The sequence below is a fragment of the Labrus mixtus genome, chromosome 21, assembly GCF_963584025.1.
Source record: "Labrus mixtus chromosome 21, fLabMix1.1, whole genome shotgun sequence".
Classification (NCBI taxonomy): domain Eukaryota; kingdom Metazoa; phylum Chordata; class Actinopteri; order Labriformes; family Labridae; genus Labrus; species Labrus mixtus.
The window spans coordinates 4,024,771-4,049,642 of NC_083632.1; the positions used below are offsets into that span (position 1 = coordinate 4,024,771).

The 24,872-nt window shown below is 41.3% G+C and overlaps 1 protein-coding gene across 2 annotated transcripts in view; it reads right to left on the reverse strand.

Moving 5' to 3' along the window:
• LOC132955077 (ankyrin-3-like) overlaps positions 1-24,872 on the reverse strand; it is a 159,135-nt gene that overhangs the window by 126,480 nt on the left and 7,783 nt on the right. The window contains exon 1 of one of the 2 annotated variants that reach the window (XM_061027737.1): positions 14,911-15,660. The exons of the other annotated variant lie outside the window; for it this stretch is intronic. Coding sequence (XP_060883720.1) covers positions 14,911-14,976 — 66 coding nt within the window. The 5' untranslated portion in view covers positions 14,977-15,660. Of the gene's footprint in view, positions 1-14,910; positions 15,661-24,872 lie in introns of those variants that run through there. 2 annotated transcript variants of the gene reach the window in all.

The following is a 24,872-nucleotide window of genomic DNA, read 5'->3' on the forward strand; positions in this document are numbered from 1 at the left end:
CATGAACTTTCCGTTAAAGATACTAATCATCCTAATCCATGTACACACACACACACACGCACCGTGTATTTTTCATACACACACAAACAAACACACAAATACACACACACACACACACACACACACACACACACACACACACACACATACACACAGTGAGCATGTTCGAGCTCAACAGGATGCAGCCACTTCAGAACGGGTATCCTGACCTCACTCTGCTGGGCATGCTCAGTAGAGCCATGCAAATGACCCTGGAGACGACACCTTGGCATGCTGTCATGGCAACACATCAAGAAGCAGGCATGAAGTTGCAGGCAGGAGACGGAGAGGGGAGGAGAGATGGAGGGGAGGAAAGGATGGAGGAGAGAAATGAGGAGGTGTATCAGAGGGGAGAGAAGAGGCAGGAGAGAGAGAGAGAGGTGAGAAAGTGATGAAGGAGCAGATAGTGATCTTGGAAAGTAGGTTATTGGGTCTCCAGGTATCAGCCGTCTTTTTCTCTCCATAAGTAAACACGGAAAACTGCAGGACGGGTGATGTTAGGCAAATTGACAAATTGAACTAGGTTTCCTATATTGCTGGAAGTCAGTTATGATGATGTCATACTTTCTGCTGCACAAAAAAAAAGCAGAGATGCTAGTTATTTTTTTGCAGCTTAACGCAAGAAAAAAAAGTTGCCATGTTTTTATTTATGATGAGTAATATACGAGAAAAAATGTACAAGAGAGCCATTCAAAGAGAACAGCGTTAAAAGAAATGAGTTAAAGTACTTCAACAATAAAAAAACAAGATTACAAATCGTGTTAAGTTGATGCTTACCAATAGTTTTAATATGAAAAATGCAATAATGTGACATCATACTGCAAAATTTGAAGTACTTTTATAATTGCAGTAAATTATCAAATGCATATAAAGTGGCAATTTCAATCAGATATAGTGATTAATGAAGCAGATTCACCTGTATTACATTCATAAAAATAGAGGAACATATCACTACAGTCTGTGTTCATGGTTTCTTCTTCCTTTTTAAAAAAAATTATGCATAAGAAATCATAAAAAATAACAAAGTCTAAGTGGCATGAAAGATGACAAAATCTGAAACTGACATTAATAATAAAATAAATGATCACTAAATCAGATCAGAGATGTTTTTACACTTAGCCTTCAAACTGTTCTTCTTATTCAACATGAGTGCTTTTTATGTGCTGATTTTACATAGTGAATATTGGTGTGTGTATGTGTGTGTATGTGTGTATTTAGTAAGTGACAAAGATAAATAGGCTGAAGCCGTTAAGAGGAGGAGGGCATGTTTGTTTCTTTGATGATGCTCTGGGAGGTGTTCTGTTTGTGTAAGTGGCAGTAAAAGCAGATCGTATGTGCTCGCTGGCTGCATCTTCAGTGTAATAAGACGTGATTTATGATGGCACTTTTTACTGTATGTGTACACACACAGTCTTCACTGGTAGTACACACAAACACACACACACTCTGATGACGTGCGTCTCAGTGTGTGTGAGGAACAGTTTGGGTTTTTCCAGCAGGCGACCTGCCAGTACTCTCAATGTTCCTGTTCACAAACCCCCTCTGCCTCTCTGCCTTAACATTATCACTGCACTTGTTCCTTTTGTTTACTTCATATATGGTTTGTAGTCTTCCACCTGCCTTTACTGCCCGAGACTATAAACGGTTATAAAAAACATCAGGGCGACTCATGATGTGTCACATATGGAGTCATAACTCGGTCAAACTGAGACACACAAACACATTAAGTGACTCATCGAGACGATCAAACTCACCCAAAGAGTGATGGGACTCACCGTACCAAAATCATACAGACAATATGAAAAAAAGGACCGATGGTTTGTTTTTTTCTTTGACATCATCAATGGAAAATTAGGCTGAAATTTTCCACACTTTCAACCTAATAAAGGGAAGTTCCATATCGTTGGGAAATACACATATTTGTCCTCATGCGCTCCTCTTTCATGTCTTTACTGAAAATATGAAACTGCAGGTAAAGGTAGCTAAGCAAAAAGTGGGGGAAAGTACTTGGAAAGGAAGCCAAAATTTGAGAAATGGTTGACAACAGCTCAAATGTTTGGATCAATATTTAAAATGTAGCCTACAGCTTCCAGTGGTGGATTGACTTAAAATTAGAGGGCTGTTGGCCTAGTGGTTTGTTAGTGCACCACATGTACAGAGGCTGTTGTCCTCTGGGGTCTTTAGAAAAAAGCCTATACGGGATTTTTGCATCTGATTTTGGATCATTGCAGAAAATAAGCTCTGAGGCAAACACACGTTTATTATGCTTTCGCGTTTTGGTTTCAGAAAGATAATATTCACAAATTAACACCACTTTAATGCAATCCCCAGAAGTTTAAAAAAGCTAACGTTATGCTACAAGTGTACTACGCCATGGTCGCTTGGCTTCAACGTCACCACCACTAAGCCTCAGGATGTCTCCGACAAGCTAACTAGCAGTTTTGACTAGCTAGTGAATCTGTAGCCTTGTAAAATGTTTATTAACCAAATGTTTGCCTTAACCCAAAAATTAAACCTACAGGACTTTTGTCTAATTGTAACTTCAAACAGAGATGATGACGTTTAGTGTCCCAAACAAACGCACCATGGTTTCATTTAGCCACTTGTTAGCAACCGCCAACCGCCTTTTAAAGGACACTTAAAAACTTCAAAATTTAACCTGGTGCTCCTTTCCTGCATTCCCCACTCTCTTTCTCCACTGGTGTCTTGTCTCTGTACTAAAGGCATAAAAAGCCCAAAAAATACATCTTAAAAAATGGCTAAAAGTACTGGATTGACTGTTTAAACAATAACAATTGCTATGGTGGAATGGAAACTAAAGAGATGTGCTTCCTTGTGTTAAAGCAGCTCCTCCCAGTTTGCTTCTCAAACATTAAGATGTACAGTAAGTCTGCACTTTATGTCTTGTATTACTGCCCTATCTCTTTCTGCGATGTACTGTAATGGAAGTAAACAAGCTGCACTCAGCTTCTCAGCCATTTAAAATTTCATAGAAAGCAAGTAAGGAGGCAAAGAAAGAGAGGAGGGGAGGTACAGTGATGGTGCATGCGAACAAAGAAAGTAGGCCTGTAGGACAAAAAGAGATCTCCACACAGTGTTCGATTTAAATATCAAGCGAACGAGTAAAGACGAGGGCGACGAGCAGGTCGATCGAGGGGAATCAGAGAAGTGTGAGAAACACTGGTTCAAATATAAAAAGAGAAACAGAGATGGATGTTTCCCTCCAAAACAATTACATCATCTTCTGCACACTCCAGTTGCCATGGTAACGGAGTCAGATTAGCTTAATCATACCACACTTTCACTTAGCTCTTTATCTGCGCCCTGTACCTGAACTCCTCTGCAGGCATGAACAAACGCCTCGTGACAGGAAGTCCTCGAAGCTCTTTGTTGCTTTGTCAAACATTTTCTTTGAGGTGTACTTTCTGTTTTCAGAAAAAATTATCAGGGGCCATGCTAATGTTTTATTTTTTCTGTTAGATATCCTACAGGCTAATATCTTCTTCTAGTAGACTAAACGGTGATAATTCATCGTATGGCTGTCAACGGCAACTACTGTTTTGATGCAGCAAAACAACAGTGCTAGCTGAAGTCAGCATCTGACAGTTTTCCCATCGAACATTTTAATGCTGATATTTTTAAGTTAAAGTTTGATAAAAAATGATAAAAAACACAAAATACAGAAGTATCCTGCCTAAAATCGTTAGGTATAGTGCAGAAGGTGAGGAGAGGAGCTTAGCTTAGCATTAGCCAAACTAATTTTCAAGCACTTTTCAATCTTTATTTTTACAGCCCCAATTCATAACAAATGTTATTTCAAGAAACTTTATAAAAAGAGCAGGTCTAGACCATACATGTATCCACTATGAGCACAGCACTATGCAACATTTAGCAAAGTTCCAGTGGCAGTGAAAGCTCGAGCAGACTCCAGTTCAACAGACCATCTGCTGAGAATGTGTTGGGGTGGGGGGAGATGCAGAGAAGAGAAAGAATGGATTTATATAATGCTGTAATAATAGTTAAAGTATGTGTAGTATTAGCAGTAACAACAAAGTTTCCTTCTGTGTCTTGAGCTCGAAAAAAAAAAGCAAAATCACTCATATGACATCCAAACATGATCAGAAGTAGCTGCTAAAAATTACATGAATAATGCATTGGGACTATGTTTTCGCACTGAAGTTAGAGGGCTACCTTACATTAGCAAGATGCAAGTTTTGGTATCCATAATCTGTAGAAATGGTATCCTGACATACCTAGATTATTAATTGTTTTTGAAGAAGCAGCAGTGATGATGGAATCACCTTAGAAAATAAGGTAAAATGTTTTTTTGTTCTCTGTCCATATCACACATTCAACTTAAAGGTCTGCTCTGTTTTACTGGAAATATTTCACTACATTGGCTATAACCAGCGCTGGCACTTTTTCTTCTTCTCATGCGTACTACAGCGGGGAAGACATTACTATGAGTGGAGCTCCAGTGCTATACTGCTGCTGTAGATCCTGAACATTGATCTGTAGCTGACTCTCTGCCAGCTTTTCTGCAAACCTCTGCTGCTTACTCAGTCACTCTCACATTAAGCTAATTTACCAGCTAGCTTTACGGCATGTGTGCACATTTTACATTTCCAAGTATTACTGGAGGAAGCTTTATATCAGCAATAACCTTATCCACCAATGGGATTTATTAAAACTTGTACACGCTACACTAGCTTCTGCACATCAAATAAAAAAATAAATGGAAGCAATTTGTTTCTTTTTTTTAATAAACTGAAATGAGCCTGGGGAATAAGCTATAAAAATGACGACTAGCTCAATATGTTCACCACCGTGCAGAAACACACCCAACACTCAAACATGTCTAAGCTTTCCACTGTTTGATGGCAGAACTTAACCCCCCCCCCCCCACCCCCCGGTAGCAGATTGGAAATTCAAACTGTGTGATAAATCATATTTAGACGATTCTGTGCATTTACAGTATATTACCGTAGTTGAATACATTGCTGTATCAGTTATATCTTCAACATGAAAAATATACATTTCTCATGTTCTATCCTTTGCCCTGCAGAGAAGAGTCATTGAATTAAAACAGAAAATACTTCAATAAATCCTGCGGGATGATGTCAGCAGTAATCTTAGTGACCCCCTTAAATAGAGACTGTACAGGCTATGGTCATTACTAAACGAGAAATAAGACAGACAACGCTGATAACTGGAAAGTTCAAAGGATTCAAGAGGTAACGAGCTCACAGAAAAGAGGAACATGTGGTAAAATGGTAAATGGACTTGAGTGCTTTTCTTGTCTTCTGACTACTCAAAGCACTTTAACACCGCAGGTCACACCTACACATTCACACTCTGATGGTAGAGGTTGCAATGTCAAGTGGCCATCAGTGTTAACTTTTCCCATTTATACACATTTATGCTGCTTAACTTGGGGTTAAGTGTCTTGCCCAAGGACACATCTGACATGTTTCTGCAGGAGTTAGAGATGGACCCCTCGACCATTGTTGTGTTGGCGGGCTAATGTTAGCGCTCTTTAGTTAGCTCGTAGCTTCACATTGCATGATCAGAATAAACATGATCTAAAAACGCCTATGTTACATTCAAAAAAGCAGAGAGTATGTTATTATTTTTTCCTCTAGTCCTCGACTAAAACAGCTTTTATACACAAGGGGGAGGAGTCGGCCGTCCCGTCCATGTAAACATGATGTTAACACAGCTTCACCAACAACACAGCCAGCGGGACTCGAGCTTCTCCCTCATTGTAGACAGTCATGACTCAGAGAGACATTTACACAGGATATACTTGATCTCTGCTCTATTTAAAATGCAGCACACTCTTTCTTTAAGTGGTAAAAAGTCAAATTAAGTCTGTTTGACTTCAAGGTTTGAAAAATAAATTAAGTGTGGACAAGTCTAATGATGCCTTATACTTATTCAAGGCATCATATTTATGTTAATTGATGTTTTTTCTGACACTAAAATATCAAGTATTGGTCTTAAAAATCTTGTTTTTCTGGAGAAGTTGCAGGGAATGTACATATTTATCAAGCGTTTACCATGATTCACAACATAAACACTCTAGTTGTTGATAAGATATTAGTGTTTGCTGTAATGATGTCAACATAGCTTAACATGGAGACCAATTAGGCCTCATGATACGAATCATTTCTGACTGTTTATTGACCTTCGATCCGTCTGCAGATGAGTCAACACATGAATAGACCACTGGATCATGGATTATAAGACCCATGTCATTACTGATGGATGTGGAACAGACACCACTTATTGCGGAGGATTATAGGAGCTGATTAAAGACAGATCTTGACAGGTCTGCAGTCCAGATTCCAGTGATCTGCTGAGCGAGGCAAACGCAGAGGAAAAACATTTGGAACAGATTCATCGAGTCCAGGATGATATCTCTTTGTTTTACTCTCTCTCTCTCTCACCTTTTACATTCATCATCTAGTGATGTCTCTATGTGTGTGTGTGTGTGTGTGTGTGTGTGTGTGTGTAGGAGCGTTAGAGGCTGTGCAGAGGGAGCCGTACTGTACGTTGAACAAACGCTAACAGATTAGAGCTTCATCCTGTTCCCGTGAAGTGTGAGAAATAGAGCCAAGCGCAGCACTCTGCTCCGCGGCTGCCTCAGCAAAAACACAATATGTTGGCTCTAAAGGAGCGCGCTGGCAGGAGGAACCCTCACCCTAAAGAATATCAGCAGTATCATTATAAAGTGTGCTGCTTATTTGGCTACAATATGTACCTAGATATTATATATTTATATTTATAGGTGTGGGTGAAATATCGGGAGAAACTTCTGCAGAGTTCATAAACGCTGAGTCGGCTTTGTAGATGTTTTACTTTTCTTATCAGTTCTTTATTAAATATGTGGTCACAGAGGGACAGTAATTAAGACTTTCTCGTGTCTTTTTTTTTTGGTTTTGATGATCTGATTTTCAGCGCGGGCTTTTCTTCTGAGATTCAGGGACGCTCGGGGTTGACTCAGCGGTCTGAACTGCAGACTAAACTCTCAGCATGTGAAGAGCTTTGAATTCAGCTCTTGACTTTTTGAGGAGTATTATTCCAGCTGTGACCTTTTTCAGAGCAGGAGAGTCCTTCACTGTAACAATAATCTTCTGGAAAGGGAAGCAAAAGGTAAGCGGATGTTTGGAGCCAATGGCCACCCACTTCACTCTCTCACTGTAAGTCACTCGGTTTGAAATCCACTTAAAGAGGAGTTCTTTCACTTCTTTTCTTATCCCTAGCGGTATGATAAAATATGGATTAATTTTCTCTGAATCTGTGATTATATTCAGCGAGCAGGTTGTTAAAGTGGATTATAACACAGCTGTGTTGAACACTTGAATCTGATTGGTCACTGCCGGCGTGCTGAGGTCGGCTGTTTCTCTATATCAGGCCGATGCTTTGGATGCAGCTCTAACAGAATCCAGAGGAACAAAATAATCCACAAAAAATAGTCTGGAGTAACAATTTGAAGATGGGGCCACCGATGGTCTAGCGCTTATGTTGCGCGTCCAATGTACGGAGGCCGTAGTCCTCATCCAAGCAGCCGTGGGTTCAAATCCGACCTCAGCCCTTTGCTGCATGCATGTCACCCTCCCACTCTTCTCCTAACATTTCCTCTTCATCTGTTCCATCCAATAAAGGTAGAAAGGCATAGGGAATAAATTATAATACAAAAAAGAAGAAGAAGATGGTCTGTTCACCACCGGAAAAAGATAGAGGATGAAAACAGCAAAAACAAAAACAGAAAGGTTAAAATAAAAATCCAAAATAAATTAGAATAAGACAGAAAATCTAGGAAATAGACGATAGCATATGACGCTAACTCTAAAAGAGAACTACCGCGGTTATTATAAAGACTTGTGAATGGAAAAGAAGCGGGGAAAAAGCTGCACTGATTCCTCTCATTTTTATGTAAGACACATAATAAGCACCATACATTCAAAACATCTGATGCATCTGGGTCTAAAGGCTTTACTGTTTCCTGTGGGGAACTCATCCAAGCTCTGTTACACCACTTAAAGAAATAAATAAAAATGACACCAGTCTGTTGGTTTAACATGAAACAGCAGCATATTTGATGACTAAATTAGGGAACATTTACAAACTTCTTTGGTTGCTGCACTGCCCCCTGTTGGTGCTACATCTTTCCCATGCCTTCATTCTAGAGGGGGGATTCATCTGGTGGGTGTGACTTGAGGACAACATAGCTGAGTTTCTCAGAGCGCCAGCAGAATTTCAGAATGAACGTCTCATCAGTTAATGTTTCCCCCCTCGGCAGCCAACGCTTCCTGCTCTCAGAGTACGGGCCTGTGGCAACCACCATCCGTACTACAACCTGGCCAAAGTCTATCAGAGGTATCCGCGACTGTGACTGAAGTGTGCTCGGGTTTCCCTGGCAGCGTCCGTCTCTGCAGGAATGATGGAGTGCCATGAGAGGGGCAGCCAGATCCAACGCTCACTAAAAAACGTTGCGCGGAGGGCATTCCAGCTGGGATTACACCCGGGTGTAGAGTAACCTGTCCCGACTCCGCCCAGCTCCATGCACCTCTCTGGAAGAGGAGAACGCTCAGGCCAAGGTGGAAACACTCTCACGCCGTCTGGGACCAACAGAGCTGGATATGTCTGATTTTGTTTATATCAGTTTCACATGAAAACACGCCTTCCTCGACCAATTCAAGAGGCAATAAAATCATTTTCCTTGCTTACAAATAACGGGATAACCCCCCCTCTGAAATGCTCTGGAATGACAAAGTACAATTTCATCCAACTGCTTCTTTTCTTACTCTGCAACTTAGTCTAAATCAGATTGGCAAAGTGCTGAAGCTTCCACTTCATGCCTATTGAAAGCATTGACAGTATTGACATTAGAGAGGGTGTGGGTTGGAAATGACTGAACGTGGGCAGCCATGTTACATAAGCAAATTCGTCCACTTCTCTGAAGCAAAACAGCACAAAAACACTGATACATCATGCATATATGTGAGCCGCTCACCTCCCTCGAACAGATGGGATGTTTTTATTCAAGTGGAGAGCTGCAATTATTGGGAGAATGAGAGCGGCTTCTGTCAGCTTTTAAGGGAGGGGGAAAAAAAAAAACACCAAATCCTTCAAAAACATCACAAATTGTGACTCTATCGAATATACCGTGCTTTGATTAGCACTTCTATGCTAATCATTTAAGAAAATTGGTTCTCTACGGCTGCTAGAATCAAGTTTTTTGTGGTTTTAAGGCATGAAAAAAGTGACACATTTGAGCAGATTGATGATTTAATTTTGCATTTGGGCGCCAACTTCCCCGCCGCACTCTGCTGAGGTATTTCTCGGTGGAAGTATTTGCCTCAAAGGATCCTCTGTCCTCATCTTCCAATCCCCCTCCTCGGTTACCAGACTCGACCGGACGGGCTTTGAGTTACACTGTAAAGACGTAAAATGAATACCAGGCAGTGTATGTGTGTGTATAGCTGCACACACACGCACACACACACACACACACACACACACACTGGGATCAGGGCGTGGCTGATCATATCAATTTGTTTTTCCATTTCGACAATTTTTAATTTATAACTTCACTTCATGTTAAGATTTCCAGTTCAAACCATGCAGCTCTGTTGTATTCAATATTTAGCTGGATTTAATTCATCTCTATACTGATGACTAACTTCCAGCGCTCAGAGCTGCTTCTCTCACTTCCTCCCTCTCCCAGCGGGCTTTCGGTTGTCATAGTAACGTCTATTAACACACCTGCTGAGCTCTCAGGTCTCACTCCCCGTTTCCACTGATATTCACAGAGGACCTCTGGCATGTAATTACAGATACAGAAGTGTGATGTGTCACGGTGTTATATATTTAGTTTCCCACTCAGTCAAACATTTTTTATCTTGCTGATGACTGTTTGAACTGATAATGAAAGGGTCGTCGGGTTAAATTTTGAGTGGAATATAATTTATTTCAAGGGAACCTGAGCTAACAATCAGTTGTATTAAATATCTGCTCTGGCTTTTGGAACAATAGGTCAGAGCACTTTGTTTTATTCCTAACACTGTAATAAAAAAACTCTAATCATCTACATGCTCTGAAGTCAATTAAGTGAGTCATTAAAGCTCCTGTGAGAAGTTTTTCGCTGGTTATGAAAGAAATCAAAATGTATACTCTGTTGTTTTACAAAAGTACGCAAGACCACGGTCAAAACCTTTTCTATATTGTTTGTTTTTATTGCCTGACACTGCTGAGACCTGAGTAGGTGTCACTTAGCATAGGTGGTTTTTACCTTTTGGCAAGTTCATGTAAATATGATCAGCTGATTGTTTGTTTGTTTGCTTTGTCAAAGATCAATAAACATCTTTTCCTGCTTTGGCAATTCCCCAGAGGCCTCGTCCACCAAGGGACGTCGAGGCGTAGCTGAAGCAGGTGGTTGCCTAGAGGAGTGGTTCCCAAAGTGGGGGTCAGGATCTGCAGTGGGGGGGGGTTGCGGAGCCACCAAGAGGAGAGTCACGATATTAAATATTGCGTTTCACAAGAATCTGAGGGTCGGACATCCCAGAAAACATCACGCAGCGCGAGGAAGACAATATTGATAAAGTAATAAAGATCTTCTGACTCACGGTTGCTCAAATGGAATAATGTTATCAGGGAGTGAAAGCTGAAGCTGCAACAGCTGCATTAGAAAAATGGATGGGATACAACTGGATTGCTCTCTAACATCATCGGCACACGATCATTAACATGAGGTGGTCTTCTTCACTGTAACAACATTTCTCCCATAAATATCCTCCTCTCACCTTAAACACACCCACACGATGCAAACATTCAATTGTCTCTTTTTTTGTAATGTGATGTTTCTTCGCTGGTTACTCACTCACACAATGAACTGTGATTTGTCATTCTCTCATTGTTTTTACTGTTGTTGTTTTTTTTTATCACCACGCACTGTGTCCCATAGCAACAGGTTGAGGAGAGTAGTGTGGAGAGGAACTCAAAAAAAAAAACACGCTCCTCTCCTTCATTTTCAGTTTTTTCCTGATCTCTCATTTTATCTCGTCTACCTTTAATAGCCTTCCTCTAGTTTCCTCCTCTTCACTCTCTGCCCACCATTCTCTTCATCTGCCTCCTTGCTTCCTTCCTTTAAATAGAGCCATCAAGCTTCTCTTTCTTTTTTTTTTACCCTGCACTTCCTTCTTTTATATCTGCTTCTCTCCCCTCAAGACTCTCCCCTTTTAATTCCCCACCGTCTCTTCCTCACAGGATCTTAGCAACACAACAGTCGTCCCTCATCAATGTCTTGGAGGTTGTCACTCCAGCTCTCTCCCCCCCCTCCCCCCCTTTCTCTTTGTCTCCCTTCCTCACCTCCAGACTCCCTTCATCCTCACTCTCTCTACTCTCTCTACTCTCCCCTTTTGCTTTTGTTTTTCTCCACTCCTCAATCTCCCTCCCCACCCGGTTTGGCTCCTCCTCTAATTTTCTGGTCCTTTCTCTCGTGCACCAGCTCTCTCTCTCTCTCTCTCTCTCTCTCTCTCTCTCTCTCTCTCTCTCTCAGTTCCACGCTCCAAACACAAAAACAATCATTAATCTCTGCGCGGATAAAAGTCGAACATACAGAGATATAAACTCTGAAAGCCATGTCCCTTCCAAAGGACATAGTGTAGCTATATTATTAAAAGTATATGTACTTAATCATACACACTATATTGCATTATTTGTCCGCTGGAAGCCAAAGCACCTGTTACACAAAATAAATAGAGTAGACCACAGTGTATGTGTATTAGTGTATGTGCGCACAGGGAGGCCATTAAGAACAGCTGACTAAACATAAGGCTGTATCCTATTGAATAAAGGTGCTTAGCCAGCAGCTTTTCTCACCGCAATATAGGTTTTCTAAAGAAATACACACACAGCAATGCACAGAAACACACAACTGCAGCTTTTCCTCCTTGATAGGACCATGCAGTCATTTTTTAAAATCTTTGGCTCTTGTTGTTGGGTTCTTGTGTTGTCTAGGTTCTTATAATGGTTCTTGTGATGGTCGGTTATACATGTCTGTTGGGTATCGTGCACTTTGGGTTCTTTTATGTTGAATTGTATTTAATTATTTTTAGTATTTTGCATTTGTTATGTTCTTGCTGTTGTTTATGTTCTTCTGTGTTTGTTTTAGTTTGTTCTTGTTTTTGCTGTTTGTCAAAGCACTTTGTAAACCTGTGTTTTTAAAAGGTGCTATAGAAATAAAGTTATTATTATTATTATTATTATTATTATTATTATTATCAGAGTAAGACTCTTCTAATCGCGAAACAAAAACTGTGAAGAGCTAAATGCTAGCATACAATAATTTTCATTTTACTTTCTTGATGAAAACGAATACAAATCAAATTTTTTTAGGTTTTGACGCCTGATGACATCAACATTTAAAAAAAATTAAATGATGTATTTTTAATATATAGGAATCTTCAAAGTAAATCTAATTGAACTATTACAAGATATTGTGTTAGCCTTTGAGAGCAAGAGGGACAAAAATAAATCAATAACCAAAGTTATAGCAGCTCGTTAGCTTTGTTTCAACATCTAGCCTCCTGTAATCTAACTTCTCATTTGTTGTACAAGTCATCGTACAAAATGGATAAAGTTCGACATAATTTAAAAGACAGGTGTCCATAGTAAGAAATCAAGTCTTGAATGAGAAAATTATACAACCAGAAAAATGTAAAGGCCCAGACGTAAAAAACTAATTTCAGCCTTAAGACTCGAGGTTTTGTCGCATAAAGACAAGTTAATTTACTTAGCCTACATGTAGTGCCATCTTGTGATTCTGATGTAACTCAAGCTTCCTAGCCTTAGTGGTGAACTAATTTTGGCAAAAATATAATCTTTAACCAAGACATAGCGCCTAAACCTAGCCATCTGTGGACATTAATTATTGTAACCATCTAAAGGAAGTGTTAAGTCAGCTTGATTTTTCTCGTAGCCTAGCATTATTTCCTACATAGATGTCATTTTTTAGAGTTACAGACAATTCACCTATTCTATGTTTCAGATAATAGGACGTGCTGTTTGAAATTTCTGCTCCTGATAGCCTACAACTCTCTTGTCTTGACACATCAAGCTTAGCTAGGACGTTTATGGTAACTGTCAGGTGGCCAGCTAAGCTAATACCAAAATGTTGACAGCTAACTTGTTAGCTCAAAGGGATTTTTTTCTCTTTTTGATGCGGGGACAGAAAACAGAAAAACATAAACGGCCTGGTAGTCTTACAGATTTAAAAAAAAAAGAGGGAGTAATTGTATCTGACTTTTGTTAGCATGCCAAGAGGAGGCTAGCTAGTTAGCTCCCTAGCAACTAGCCTACTTCAGCTAATTGTGCCTAGCTCACACTGCTTTTAGACTACTAATCAACACAAAATAATATGTTTTAATAACTGCTTTGTGTTTAGCGTATAGCCTAATACAGACCCAATAAAGTTTTTTAAAAAATGGTTCAATATTCAGCCTGTATCTCTCAGAGTAAGATGGTAAAAGAAGTGTTTCAATATTGATTCAGGTACTGTAGCATTAGTGATAAAATATGTTGCAATATCCCCAATCTGACTCATAAACCAGTGCACCAAATATCCCAAAGCTTTTCCAGATTCTCTTTCTCATGTGGTTTTGTGTTTTTGTGGCTTAAACAAAAGCCGAACACACAAACACACACACACACACAAAACAACTCCACCCACTCAGCCAGACAGCCGGCTAATGTAGAGCCAATAAATCCAGAAAGCACAATATAACCCATTTTAATCACCGAACAAGCTTTTTTCTGCATTATCATCATCATCATTACTGCCCATACAGGCTCGCCGATGATGTCATGCTGCTGTGGGATCATCACAGCTGTGACTCAAAGGGACATTTTCCATTTTGTTGTTACCATGAATTCAAGGTTTTTCAGAGCGGTGCAGAAATATATGTAGATTTATGATGTGTTGATTAATTCACACCACCATTTAATTTATCTCCATCACTTCTCTTTAATATCTGGTTGTCTCTTTCACCTCCTGTCCTACTTCTCTTCCCCCCCCCCACCCCACCTTTTCTCCCCCTAGACTGTTCTCGCTCCATCATCTTCCACCTTTTACCTCATCCATTTCCTAAAAGCCTCCTTAATATCTTTATGCCTCCCTTTCCCATCCTTTTTATTCCCCGGTCTGACACACGATCTCTCTTTTGTTTCTTCACTCTGGCTGGGCACATTCGCAGGTTAACAGGTGCTTCATGCCTGCAGTCACACTTCATGTAGCAGAAAGAAGGAATTCAACTCAAATAGCAACAAAAGGTTTGATACATTAAAGAGATAAAAGATTGTATCATCAGCAAAACAAGAAAAAAACATCCAGAAAAAAATCCAATAATATCCCACAAATGAGCTACTTCAGAGGATAAAACATACAAAGTGATCATTTTAGTAAAGAAATACAATATTGAGACTGAACAAATTATATTATAAAATGAAAATAATACCCTTACTAACCATTAGCATCCCTGCTATGTCATGATAATGCTCAGTCATGAAATCACTACTTAACAATAGCCAACAGCCACCATAATGAAGAGCGGCTCTCTCTATCAACAACATCCTCAAACATGCAACTTTCAATGCCTAAATCTGAAATAAGCTCTTTAAATCGGCCAGTTGTCACTCTTTCATTTCAAATACTTCATAGTTGTTAAAGATTTTCTCTAAGTTTTGAGTAAAATAGAGAAATGAGTCTCGTCTGTCCGAGAAACAGAGACTGACTTTGTGTTGGAAGTAAAGCAGCCGCTCCATGTTGTTTACTAACCACAAAGTCAGATTAGATCGGTTTTTTTTTACCTTCTTTCCTTTCTTCTTGCGATGAGCAGACTTCCCCGTAGCCTTCTCTTTAACCTCCTCGCTCATTTCAGCAGCTGTCACAGTGTGTGTGTGTCTCTGTGTGTGTGTTTGTCCCAAACAGCTGTGTTAGAGTCCAAAAAAAAAAGGTTGTTTTCTTGTTTTAATCCGGCATGGATGAGCGGAGAAGAGTGGAGTGACGGCCACTCTCAACGTGCATAGCGACCAAAAACTCGCTCAGCTGCTCACACCCACTTTCACACACACACTCTCACACACACTCAGAGACACACACACACACACACACACACTCTGTCTGCTCTGAGTGGAGCCAACAGGGCTGCCCGGCTGCAACGATGGAGAGACGCACATTCTCGCTCTTTCTCTGTGTGTCTCTATCTGTTTCTCCTTCACACACACTCACACACAGACACACACACACACACACACACACACACACAGACACTCGCACACTTCACTTATACCTGTCCATGGCTTTGGTTGCCGCCCACACACTCCACAAGTGAGAGCCGAGCAGCAACAAGCTACCGGGGCTCGCATATTAATAGCAATCAATACCAGCTCATCGGAGGTTGTTTGTGTGTTTGTGCGTATTTGTTTGTGCACCTGCTCCTGTGTACAGAAACAGAAGATGGTGTCTATCTTTCACTTGTTAAACCTGAAGTATGAAGTCATATTTAAGGCTGAAGTACATGACAGCGCTGTGGCAGAATCACAATCTCAAAAAGGGCTAACGTACAAAGTTGTTACAGTGAGGAATAAACCTATTTAAGAGCTTTTTTAAAATAAAAATTTATATTGAACTTCCAATAAAAACACTGAAGTGGCAAAGTCCATTCAATGTTGGTAGCAGTGCACAAACAAGCAAAAAAAAAACGCTTCAAAACATATCTGATTACGAAGTCTGTATTTTACTTTTGGTCAAGTTTAAAGCTCCCATGAGGAATTTTCACATGGTGTTGGTTTTGGCGCCCCCCTGTGGAGAAGGTAGTAATTTTCATCTGTATGCTGACTTTATCCTGCAGAAGAAAGTTCGTCTTTTTGCTCCTTTTAAAAGTCAAATGTGTCACTCATCGAGAATCTTGGCATAACAAAAGTTTAATCTTGTCTCTGATGGACTCGTTTGCTTTAAAGGTCATAAAGAGGCATCAGGATTAATTTCAGTCTGTTGGGAAAACTAGTAAAACATTCCTAACAGGAGCTTTAAAGGTCACATATTCTCCTCCTTTTTAACAAGTTTAAATAAGTCTCAGATCTCCCCAAAACATGTCTGTGAAGCTTCTTGTTGTAAATCCACTCTGATCCTGTATTTGATCATGCCTATAAACCCCTCTATTTCAGCCCTGCTCAGAACAGGCTGTTTCTGTTTCTGTACCTTTAAATATGTAAATGAGCTGTGTCTGACCACGCCCCTCTCTGGAAGGAGATGTGTACTCGGGCTTTCTCCCACCATGCCCTGTTATTTATGTTGAGAAGGCAGACTCAGAGGGCAGAACAAACACCTAGCTGTGGGAGTGTCACCCATCTGGGGGAGGGGCTACTGCCCTTTGTGATGTCATGAAGGGAAAATCTCAAAACGGCCTGTTTGAGCACACATTTTCTGAAAAGTGGAGCAGGGAGAAGACAGAGAGGATGGACTTTTCTCATGATTGGGGGGGTTGTAGACAGATAGAGACACATATTATTGTTAGAGTAACATGCTGAAGTGTATTTTGAATAATATGTGACCTTTAAAGGAAACTGTTACAAGATGTAAAATTTGTTTAAGATGTTTTGTGGCCAATCAATCAACCAATCTACGACTCTCACATAGAAGTTACTCAAAATGATCTTGTTCTTTGCAGAAAAAGTAATACGATTATTTCAATTTTCCCAATGAGTCCCTCTATTCCATTTGATTTTCGTGTGCGGATAGCTGTACTTTACTTCACTTTCTCAGAAGGTCAGATTGACGGCCTTTAATTTGATCAGTCGGAGTAACATGAGAGGAGAGAGGTGAAAAACAGAAACAGTAATTGGCTCAGCGGGATAAAAAAAAAACAAAAAAAAAACAAAACGCTTCAACAACCACTCCTCCCTCTGCCTCGTCCTTATCAATAATGAACAAAGAGAGGAAACCCCCGGTGGCAGATCACCGCGGATTATTGCTCTTTGTGTGTCTGTTTGTGTGTCTGTGTGTGTGTGTGTGTGTGTGTGACTCTTATGAGTGGATTATACCAGTGTGAGCCAGTCTGCCCAGTACAATTATAGCTGTATCATGCATTGACGAGCACAGGGACCAAAGGATTGTATTCAGGGCCTTTCATTATTGTTGATCTCTATGGAGAAGGGCACGTGCACTCAATGCAAGGCCAAGTACACACACACACACAAATACACACACACAAATACACACACGTTTTGTCTAACTGTCTGTCTTTTTCTTTTACTGTCTGTCGCTCTTGCACACATGAACTGAAATAAACTGCAGAATGAAAGGTTTGTATGAAAATGAAGCCTTTAAAGGTAAACAAAACAACAACTAACAGAAAAGCATCTATCAGACCTTTGTGTTGTCGAGTCATTGTTTTTATTGTTTGGGGTTTTATTAGAGTCACGGTTAATGAGAAGGAGAAGTTTTCACTGTTTGTACTTCATGTTTGAACAGAAGGATCGAGTCTGACATCTGGTGGTCACTGCTCGCCATTACAACAACAACAACAACCACAACCACCTTTAGTCTTCTCTCCTCAAACACTACAAAGACTAAATGAAATCAGACCGAATTTCACCAGGACAATATTCTCACTGCCCCAAACAGCCACACACACAAAAAAAAGACTTAACAAAGAGGAATTTTAATATATTTCAAGACATTTTAAACCTAAATTATATTATATTGCTGACTGGACACTGGTTTATCTCAGTGGTTCTCCGCTGGTGGGACGCAGAGCTGTTTGTGTGCGTGGGAAAATAGTTTCATAAAGTCTATGAAGCGATTTTTAAACATGTTTGTTTTTTTCCGTTTCTTTGTTCTGTCACATGTTTTGTACCACTAAGGTCCAAACTGCACGATTCTTCATGAAATAAAACTTGTCAGAAATGTGGGTCTCTATTTTCCTGAAGGAGTTGGTGGTGGGTCCTGAGGCGACATCAGTTGAGCACCACTGGTTTAGCTCATATAGTAATACAGACGTGTACAGAGGTCACAGGTTCCACTTCTGATCCTGTCACTACTTGGTGCATGTCATTCCCTACTTTCTCTCCCAACATTTTCTTTCATTCTTCAGCTGCTCTGTCCAAATGAAGTCAAGTCAACTTTATCCATGTGGTGATTCTTTGACAATGACATCATCCTGCAGTGAAAGGTGTGAGCCTTTAAAATGATCTGGCCCTCCTTTAAAACCTCTCGACTTTAGTTTAAATGAGTTTCACTGCGTGGTGTAAAGGTCTTATATCCTAATTTAACAGAACTCAACATGTGTGATTACTAAATATAATTAGAAAACAGTAGGTTTGATAAAAGAGGAAACGTAGAGGCTTTAAATGTTGGACGTCTGATTCTCTGTCGCTATTATTATTCTGTTCAAATTACTCATGTGTATCATGAACACACACACTGACACAGTACTCTTTTCTTTTTTTGCATCCACCTCTCTCTCTCCCTCTCTCTCCTTCTCCCGTTCTCTCCCTCCCTGTCTCTCTCTCTCCCTGTCTCTCTCCCTCCCTGTCTCTCTCTCTCCCTCTCTCTCTTTCTCGTTCTCTCTCTCTCTCCCTCCCTCTGTCTCTCTCTCTCTCGTTCTCTCCCTCTCTCTCCCTCCCTGTCTCTCTCTCTCTCCCTCCCTGTCTCTCTCTCTCTTCCTCCCTCTCTCTCCCTCCCTCTGTCTCTCTCTCTCCCTCTCTCTCCCCCTCTCTCTCACCCTCCCTCCCTCCCTCTCTCTCTCTCTCTCACCCTCCCCCTCTCTCTCCCTCTCGTTCTCTTATTCTCTCTCCCTCTGTCTCTCTCTCCCTCCCTCTGTCTCTCTCCCTCACTCTCCCTCTCTCTCTCTCTCTTCCTCCCTCTCTCTCTCTCTCTTCCTCCCTCTCTCTCTCTCCCTCTGTCTCTCTCTCTCCCTCCCTCTCTCTCTCCCCCTCTCTCTCACCCTCCCTCCCCCCTCTCTCTCCCTCCCTCTCTCTCTCTCCCTCTGTCTCTCTCCCTCACTCTCTCTCTTGTTCTCTCTCTCTCTCCCTCTCCCTCTCTCTTGTTCTCTCTCTCTCTCGCCCTGTCTCTCTGATGTGCCTCCTCTTCTCTCAGCCTCAATTCAACACGACAGCTTCACACACACACAAAGCGAACAAAAACACAATTATGTTCCTCCAAAACGGTTTCATCCCTTCACCCAGAGGTAACATGATACTCTTCAGTCAGCCATTAAAGGCCGTGCTGGAGCCGGGGAGCGGCTTTATAACTGTGCAGTAAGAGCTTCATAACCGGAACTGATGATCAGCAGAGAGAGCCGGTGGTTACAGGAGACACGAGACCTGTGGGTCGCTAATGGGACCAAAACATTCAGCTCAGCAGATACAGGCAACAAGAAAGAGCACGTTGAATCTGTTATTGAAAGGTTGGACATGTGATAGAAAAGAGAGACAGACATGAAGTGTTTGGTCAGAGTTAGAGGAGACCAGCGGGAGGATCAGAGAGGGAAAAGAAGAGTCCAGTGAGTCTATATTTAGCTTCATGTTTACACTGTCAGGTTTGTGTGTTACATTCCTCACCGCAGCGACGGCTTTCATGTGAATCACACAAAACGGTGAAGCTCTCACACACAGATTGGTTGATTTTTTTTTTTAACAGAGAAAGTCTGAACCTGACCCCCAAAGGCATTTCAGAAAAAAAACTGGTTTATGTGTGTATGCTAAACTAGCAGACTGTAAATAAGTCAGTAAACGCCTTTAAAGGCTTTATATGAGATTTTTCACACTTAAATGTAGAAATCAAGTATATCCTCTGAAAATAACTCTGTGAGTCATGACTGTCTACAATGGGTGTAACACCCGAGTCCCACTGTCTGTGATGTTTTCAGAGTTTTCAGAGTCCTATCTTCAGTTTGTTTACATCGCCAGGACGGCCGGCTGACTCCTCCCCTCGTGTATAAAAGTTGTTTAATTGAGGGACTAGAGAAAAGAAGAATAACATACTGTACTCACTGCTTAACTGTGTTTCTAGATCACGCTCATTTCAGGTAAATTTACATGCAGTGTGAAGATACGAGCAGAATAAAGATCGCTAGCATTAGCATGCTAACACAACAATGCAGCGCGAGTTGTTTTGGTTTCATGCTGGTGCTCAAGGGCGACATCTGCTGGATCAAAAAAAATCACATATAAAGAGTTTAACTAACGAATGAAAAATAGAGTTAGAAAAAAACTCAGACATTAGTGAGCTTCTTCCATTTGTGTTAACCTTTAAATCTCCATGGTTTAAATGCTCTGTGTGATCTTGGATTTTTAGCTTTTCACCATGAAGTCGGATGAGCCGATGTGATAAGCGAGCTGCGGCGCGATGATGTCGTTTGTACTCTGCAACTGGTGAGGAACCGGCGCAGTCGTCATGCACCTAATGAAACTGCTTCATACTTGTTTCTGCTCGCCTCAAGTATGTATTAACGACTCATTCAGACATGTGGCCTCCTGACTCCCCCCCCCCCCCCCCCCGCTCACGGCTTAAACTCAAAGGAGATCGTGCTTCTTCAGTTAAAGCTCCTAAACTGTGATCCAGCCTCCCTCATCCCGTCAGGTCTGCATCCTCTGTTTACTCTTTTAAGTCCCGCCTTAAGACTTATTTTTACATGTTAGCATTTGAGTCCTCTGGTCCTGAATAGACCGTTTCTTTCAGGTTCCATTTGTTGCTTTCTTTATATATATTTATATACATGTATATATATATTTCTTGTGGATGTTGTGAACTCCTGTCTGTTGTTTCTTTAATGCATTGTACAGCACTTTGGTCAGCTGCTGTTTTTAAATGTGCTTTGTAAATAAATGTGACTTGACTTGACTCATTTGTTTGTACTGTGAATACATCTGATTACATGTAGCATTGATATAAAAGCACAAACTGTCGTCTCCTGCCTCCTGAGCCCCCCCCCCTCCCCCTCCTTAGACAGTCTCCTCCTATGAGGTGAAATATTATAAAAAGTTTTTACTTCTGGAGGCTTCGGGCTCTGACAGTATCACAATTACTCTGAAGTGTTTGCAGCCAATGAGCTTGAGTCTGCTTGTCTGAACGCTTCTTATCAACACTGCTGCTTAAAGAAACTCTGATATTTCATAAATCCAGAGGCACCGGTAACATCTATGGGTGACTTAAAGTGATCATGGCAGCTACTTTCCTCTGAGTGACAGATTTTGCTTTTCTGTTTTTGGACACCTTTTAAAATCAGAGCTGGATTTCAGTCTGTCTGCAACAATCTCACACTCCTCTGATCGACTCTCTGCAGACATGTACTCGTGTTGTTGTGAGTTCTGGATGTGTGTGTGTGTGTGTGTGTGTGTGTGTGAGCTTGCAAACACGTCAGTTTTTGTTTCGCACTGAAGCGTGTGATCTGTGTGCGACTGTTTCTGAGTTAAAGTGTAGCTCTGTGGTTTGGCAGTGACACGGATGCTGATGTGAGCTAATGAGTCGTTGGCTGAGATGTATGGAAGAAGGAGACTTGACTTTTTTTTTCTTTCTGGGAATCATCCTTCTGTGATTTCCTTTGTATCCAGTCATTGCTGCGTTTAGATTCTTTGATTGGACTGATCCGGTGCATCGAGTTTCCCGTAATGCATTCTGATAAACCGGAGAACACAGGTGAGGACTTGCTGCACGCAGTTTGCGGTTTTGCGCGCAGATTATGAAATCCAGGGTAATAAAAAATAACAAAGCAATGAGTGATTTGTCTTCTGTCAGACCTGTCAATCTTGTTACACTCTGTTTCCATCTTCAGTCTCACGTTGCATGTTAAATGTTTCTCATTTTAGGCCAGAGAAAGTATTCTCTTCGGTTTGGAAACTATTGGTTCTCCTACAGTTGATACAGCTTCCCTGAGGGGGCGGGGCTATGACTTCCTAGAAGAGAGTGAAGTCAGACTCCCTCTGGATTTGTTGTTCTCAGCACTTTGTCAACATGGGGACGGGACAGTGCTTCTTTCGGTCAGAGTCTCAAGCATGTCTTATATGTCTTTTCCCTCTCCAACTATTAGCTCTGCAACCACGTTGGGAAAAAATGATAGCCCCGCCCCCTCAGGGATGCCGTATCAAGGCGTGTAATAAAAAACTTTTTTTTCGATTCTGAGACGAGACCAAGTCCTTCAAATAGTGATCTAAAGACCGATCTCGAGAACTACAACTCTACGGCAAAGTTCTTAGGCTTTCATTTTGTAATCCTTCACTCTGTTGTACATTTTCCAGGTGATTTTCTTCGGCTTTATGTTCTTTTTTTTTTATCTCTGCAGTATCTCCAGTTTTATCTCCGGTTTCCTGACATCTAGGAATGTCAATCCAACGACAAGCCACATGATAACATCAGTATTAGGTGTACATGCTGAGACAAAAAGAAGTGATTCATTCTTTTCCTTTCACTCAGTTTTTCTATCTGTTTTTCTTTTCCTTGAATTCTCCGCCCACTTCATTTCATTTGTTCCTGTCATCACTTCACCTCCTCTCCTCTGCAGCCGTATCTGTCATGTGAATAAAGGGAATAGCCCCATTAAAGTTTAAACAATTCAGACTAACATATCCAAATAAAAAAGCAGAACAAAGTTTTTTTTTAAACATGTCTGTATCTCCTGTAAACTCTCGGTGATCCGCTCTGCATAGTAATGATCTTTGTCTGCCAGCAGGAAACGAGTCTGAATCCACACACGTCGGCCAAGGCAGAGCCGTGGCAATCGATGAATCGTCATGGAAACGACCATAATGTGGCATGTTGTCACCATGACAACCCCAAAAAGAACTGTGCACCAATCAGGGCTTGGGGGGGGGGGGCGATGTTTGGCATGAACAGCATCATGTATCAAACAACAGAGCTGCTAGTTTCTCTGTGTCTGTGCCTCAGTGTGAGTTCATCACACGCACACACACACACACACACACACACACACACACACACACACACAGAGTTTCACACACTTTACCACAGAGGTACATTAAAGGTCCGTACTGATGTGGTATCGACACCGGGGGGTTGAAAACTTCAGGGGTGAAGTCATTGCAAAGTATGATTGTCGAAAATTGTTTTGGGAATAAAAAAATAAAAAAAATACTGTGTGTTTGAAACCAGTCAATCTTTGACAAAGCCAGACTCATGATGGACAGCCGTCTGCTGAAATTACTGCGGGTTTGAATAATGGGATAGAGGGAAATCCGGGGGGGGGGGGGGGGGGGGGGGGGGGTTTCCATAGAAGCAGGCCGTCTCCACCAACGATCCATGATCTGTGTGTAGAATTGCCCTCACAAATGTTAGACTTTTCTTTTTTTAATGACTGAAACATTTAATTATTGTCGCAGTTATATATATATTAAAAAGAAGTTGGCCATTAATTTGCCTTCAATCTACAAATCAATAAACCAACACATTTTCAGCTTGAAAACATTATCCAACATGCACTAACTTTAACACCAATGGAAGATGATGTTAATGACTGAAAAGGTGCTGAGTTAATGAAAGTATCTGCAGCACATTATGTCACATCACATATTTCTCTCTGCAGGCTCTGCAGGCTGCAGGGTGTGTCAAAGTTCAGCTTTTACAGTTTGGAGAGTAAAAATAAAGAAAGACAATTTATTCTTTCAGGGTTTTTTTCCAACTTTTCCAAACGTGTGAAAACTTTAAGTGTTGTTCTGTCCTTTTCACTGACCAATCAGAGGGGTCGGATTGGACAGCGGTCCTGATAAACAAAGTTAAGTGTCAGAGGAAAAAGGTCACCTGACACTCGTAAAGAGAGGGAGGCTCATTTACACAGAAGAGAATCCATCACACACACACACACACACACACACACACACACACACACACACACACACACACACACACACACACAGAGACACACAGAGACACACACACACACACACACACACACACACACACACACACACACACACACACACACACACAGAGACACACAGAGACACACACACACACACACACACACACACACACACACACACACACACACAGAGACACACAGAGACACACACACACACACACACACACACACACACACACACACACAGAGACACACAGAGACACACACACACACACACACACACAGAGACACACACACACACACACACACACACACACACACACACACACACACACAGAGACACACAGAGACACACACACACACACACACACACAGAGACACACACACACACACACACACACACACACACACACACACAGAGACACACAGAGACACACACACACACACACACACACACACACACACACACACACACACACACAGACACACACAGAAACACACACACACACACACACACAGAAACACACACACATACAGAGACACACACACACACACAGAAACACACACACACAGAAACACACACACACAGAAACACACACACACACACACACACAGAAACACACACACACACACACAGAAACACACACACATACAGAGACACACACACACACAGAAACACACACACATACAGAGACACACACACACACAGAAACACACACACACACACACACACACACACAGAAACACACACACACACTGACACACACAGAAACACACACACATACAGAGACACACACACACACACACACACACATACAAAGACACACACACACATACAGAGACACACACATACACACACACACACAGTGACACACGCGCACACACACACACACAGAGACACACACACATACAGAGACACACACACACACAGAGACACACACACAGAGACAGACA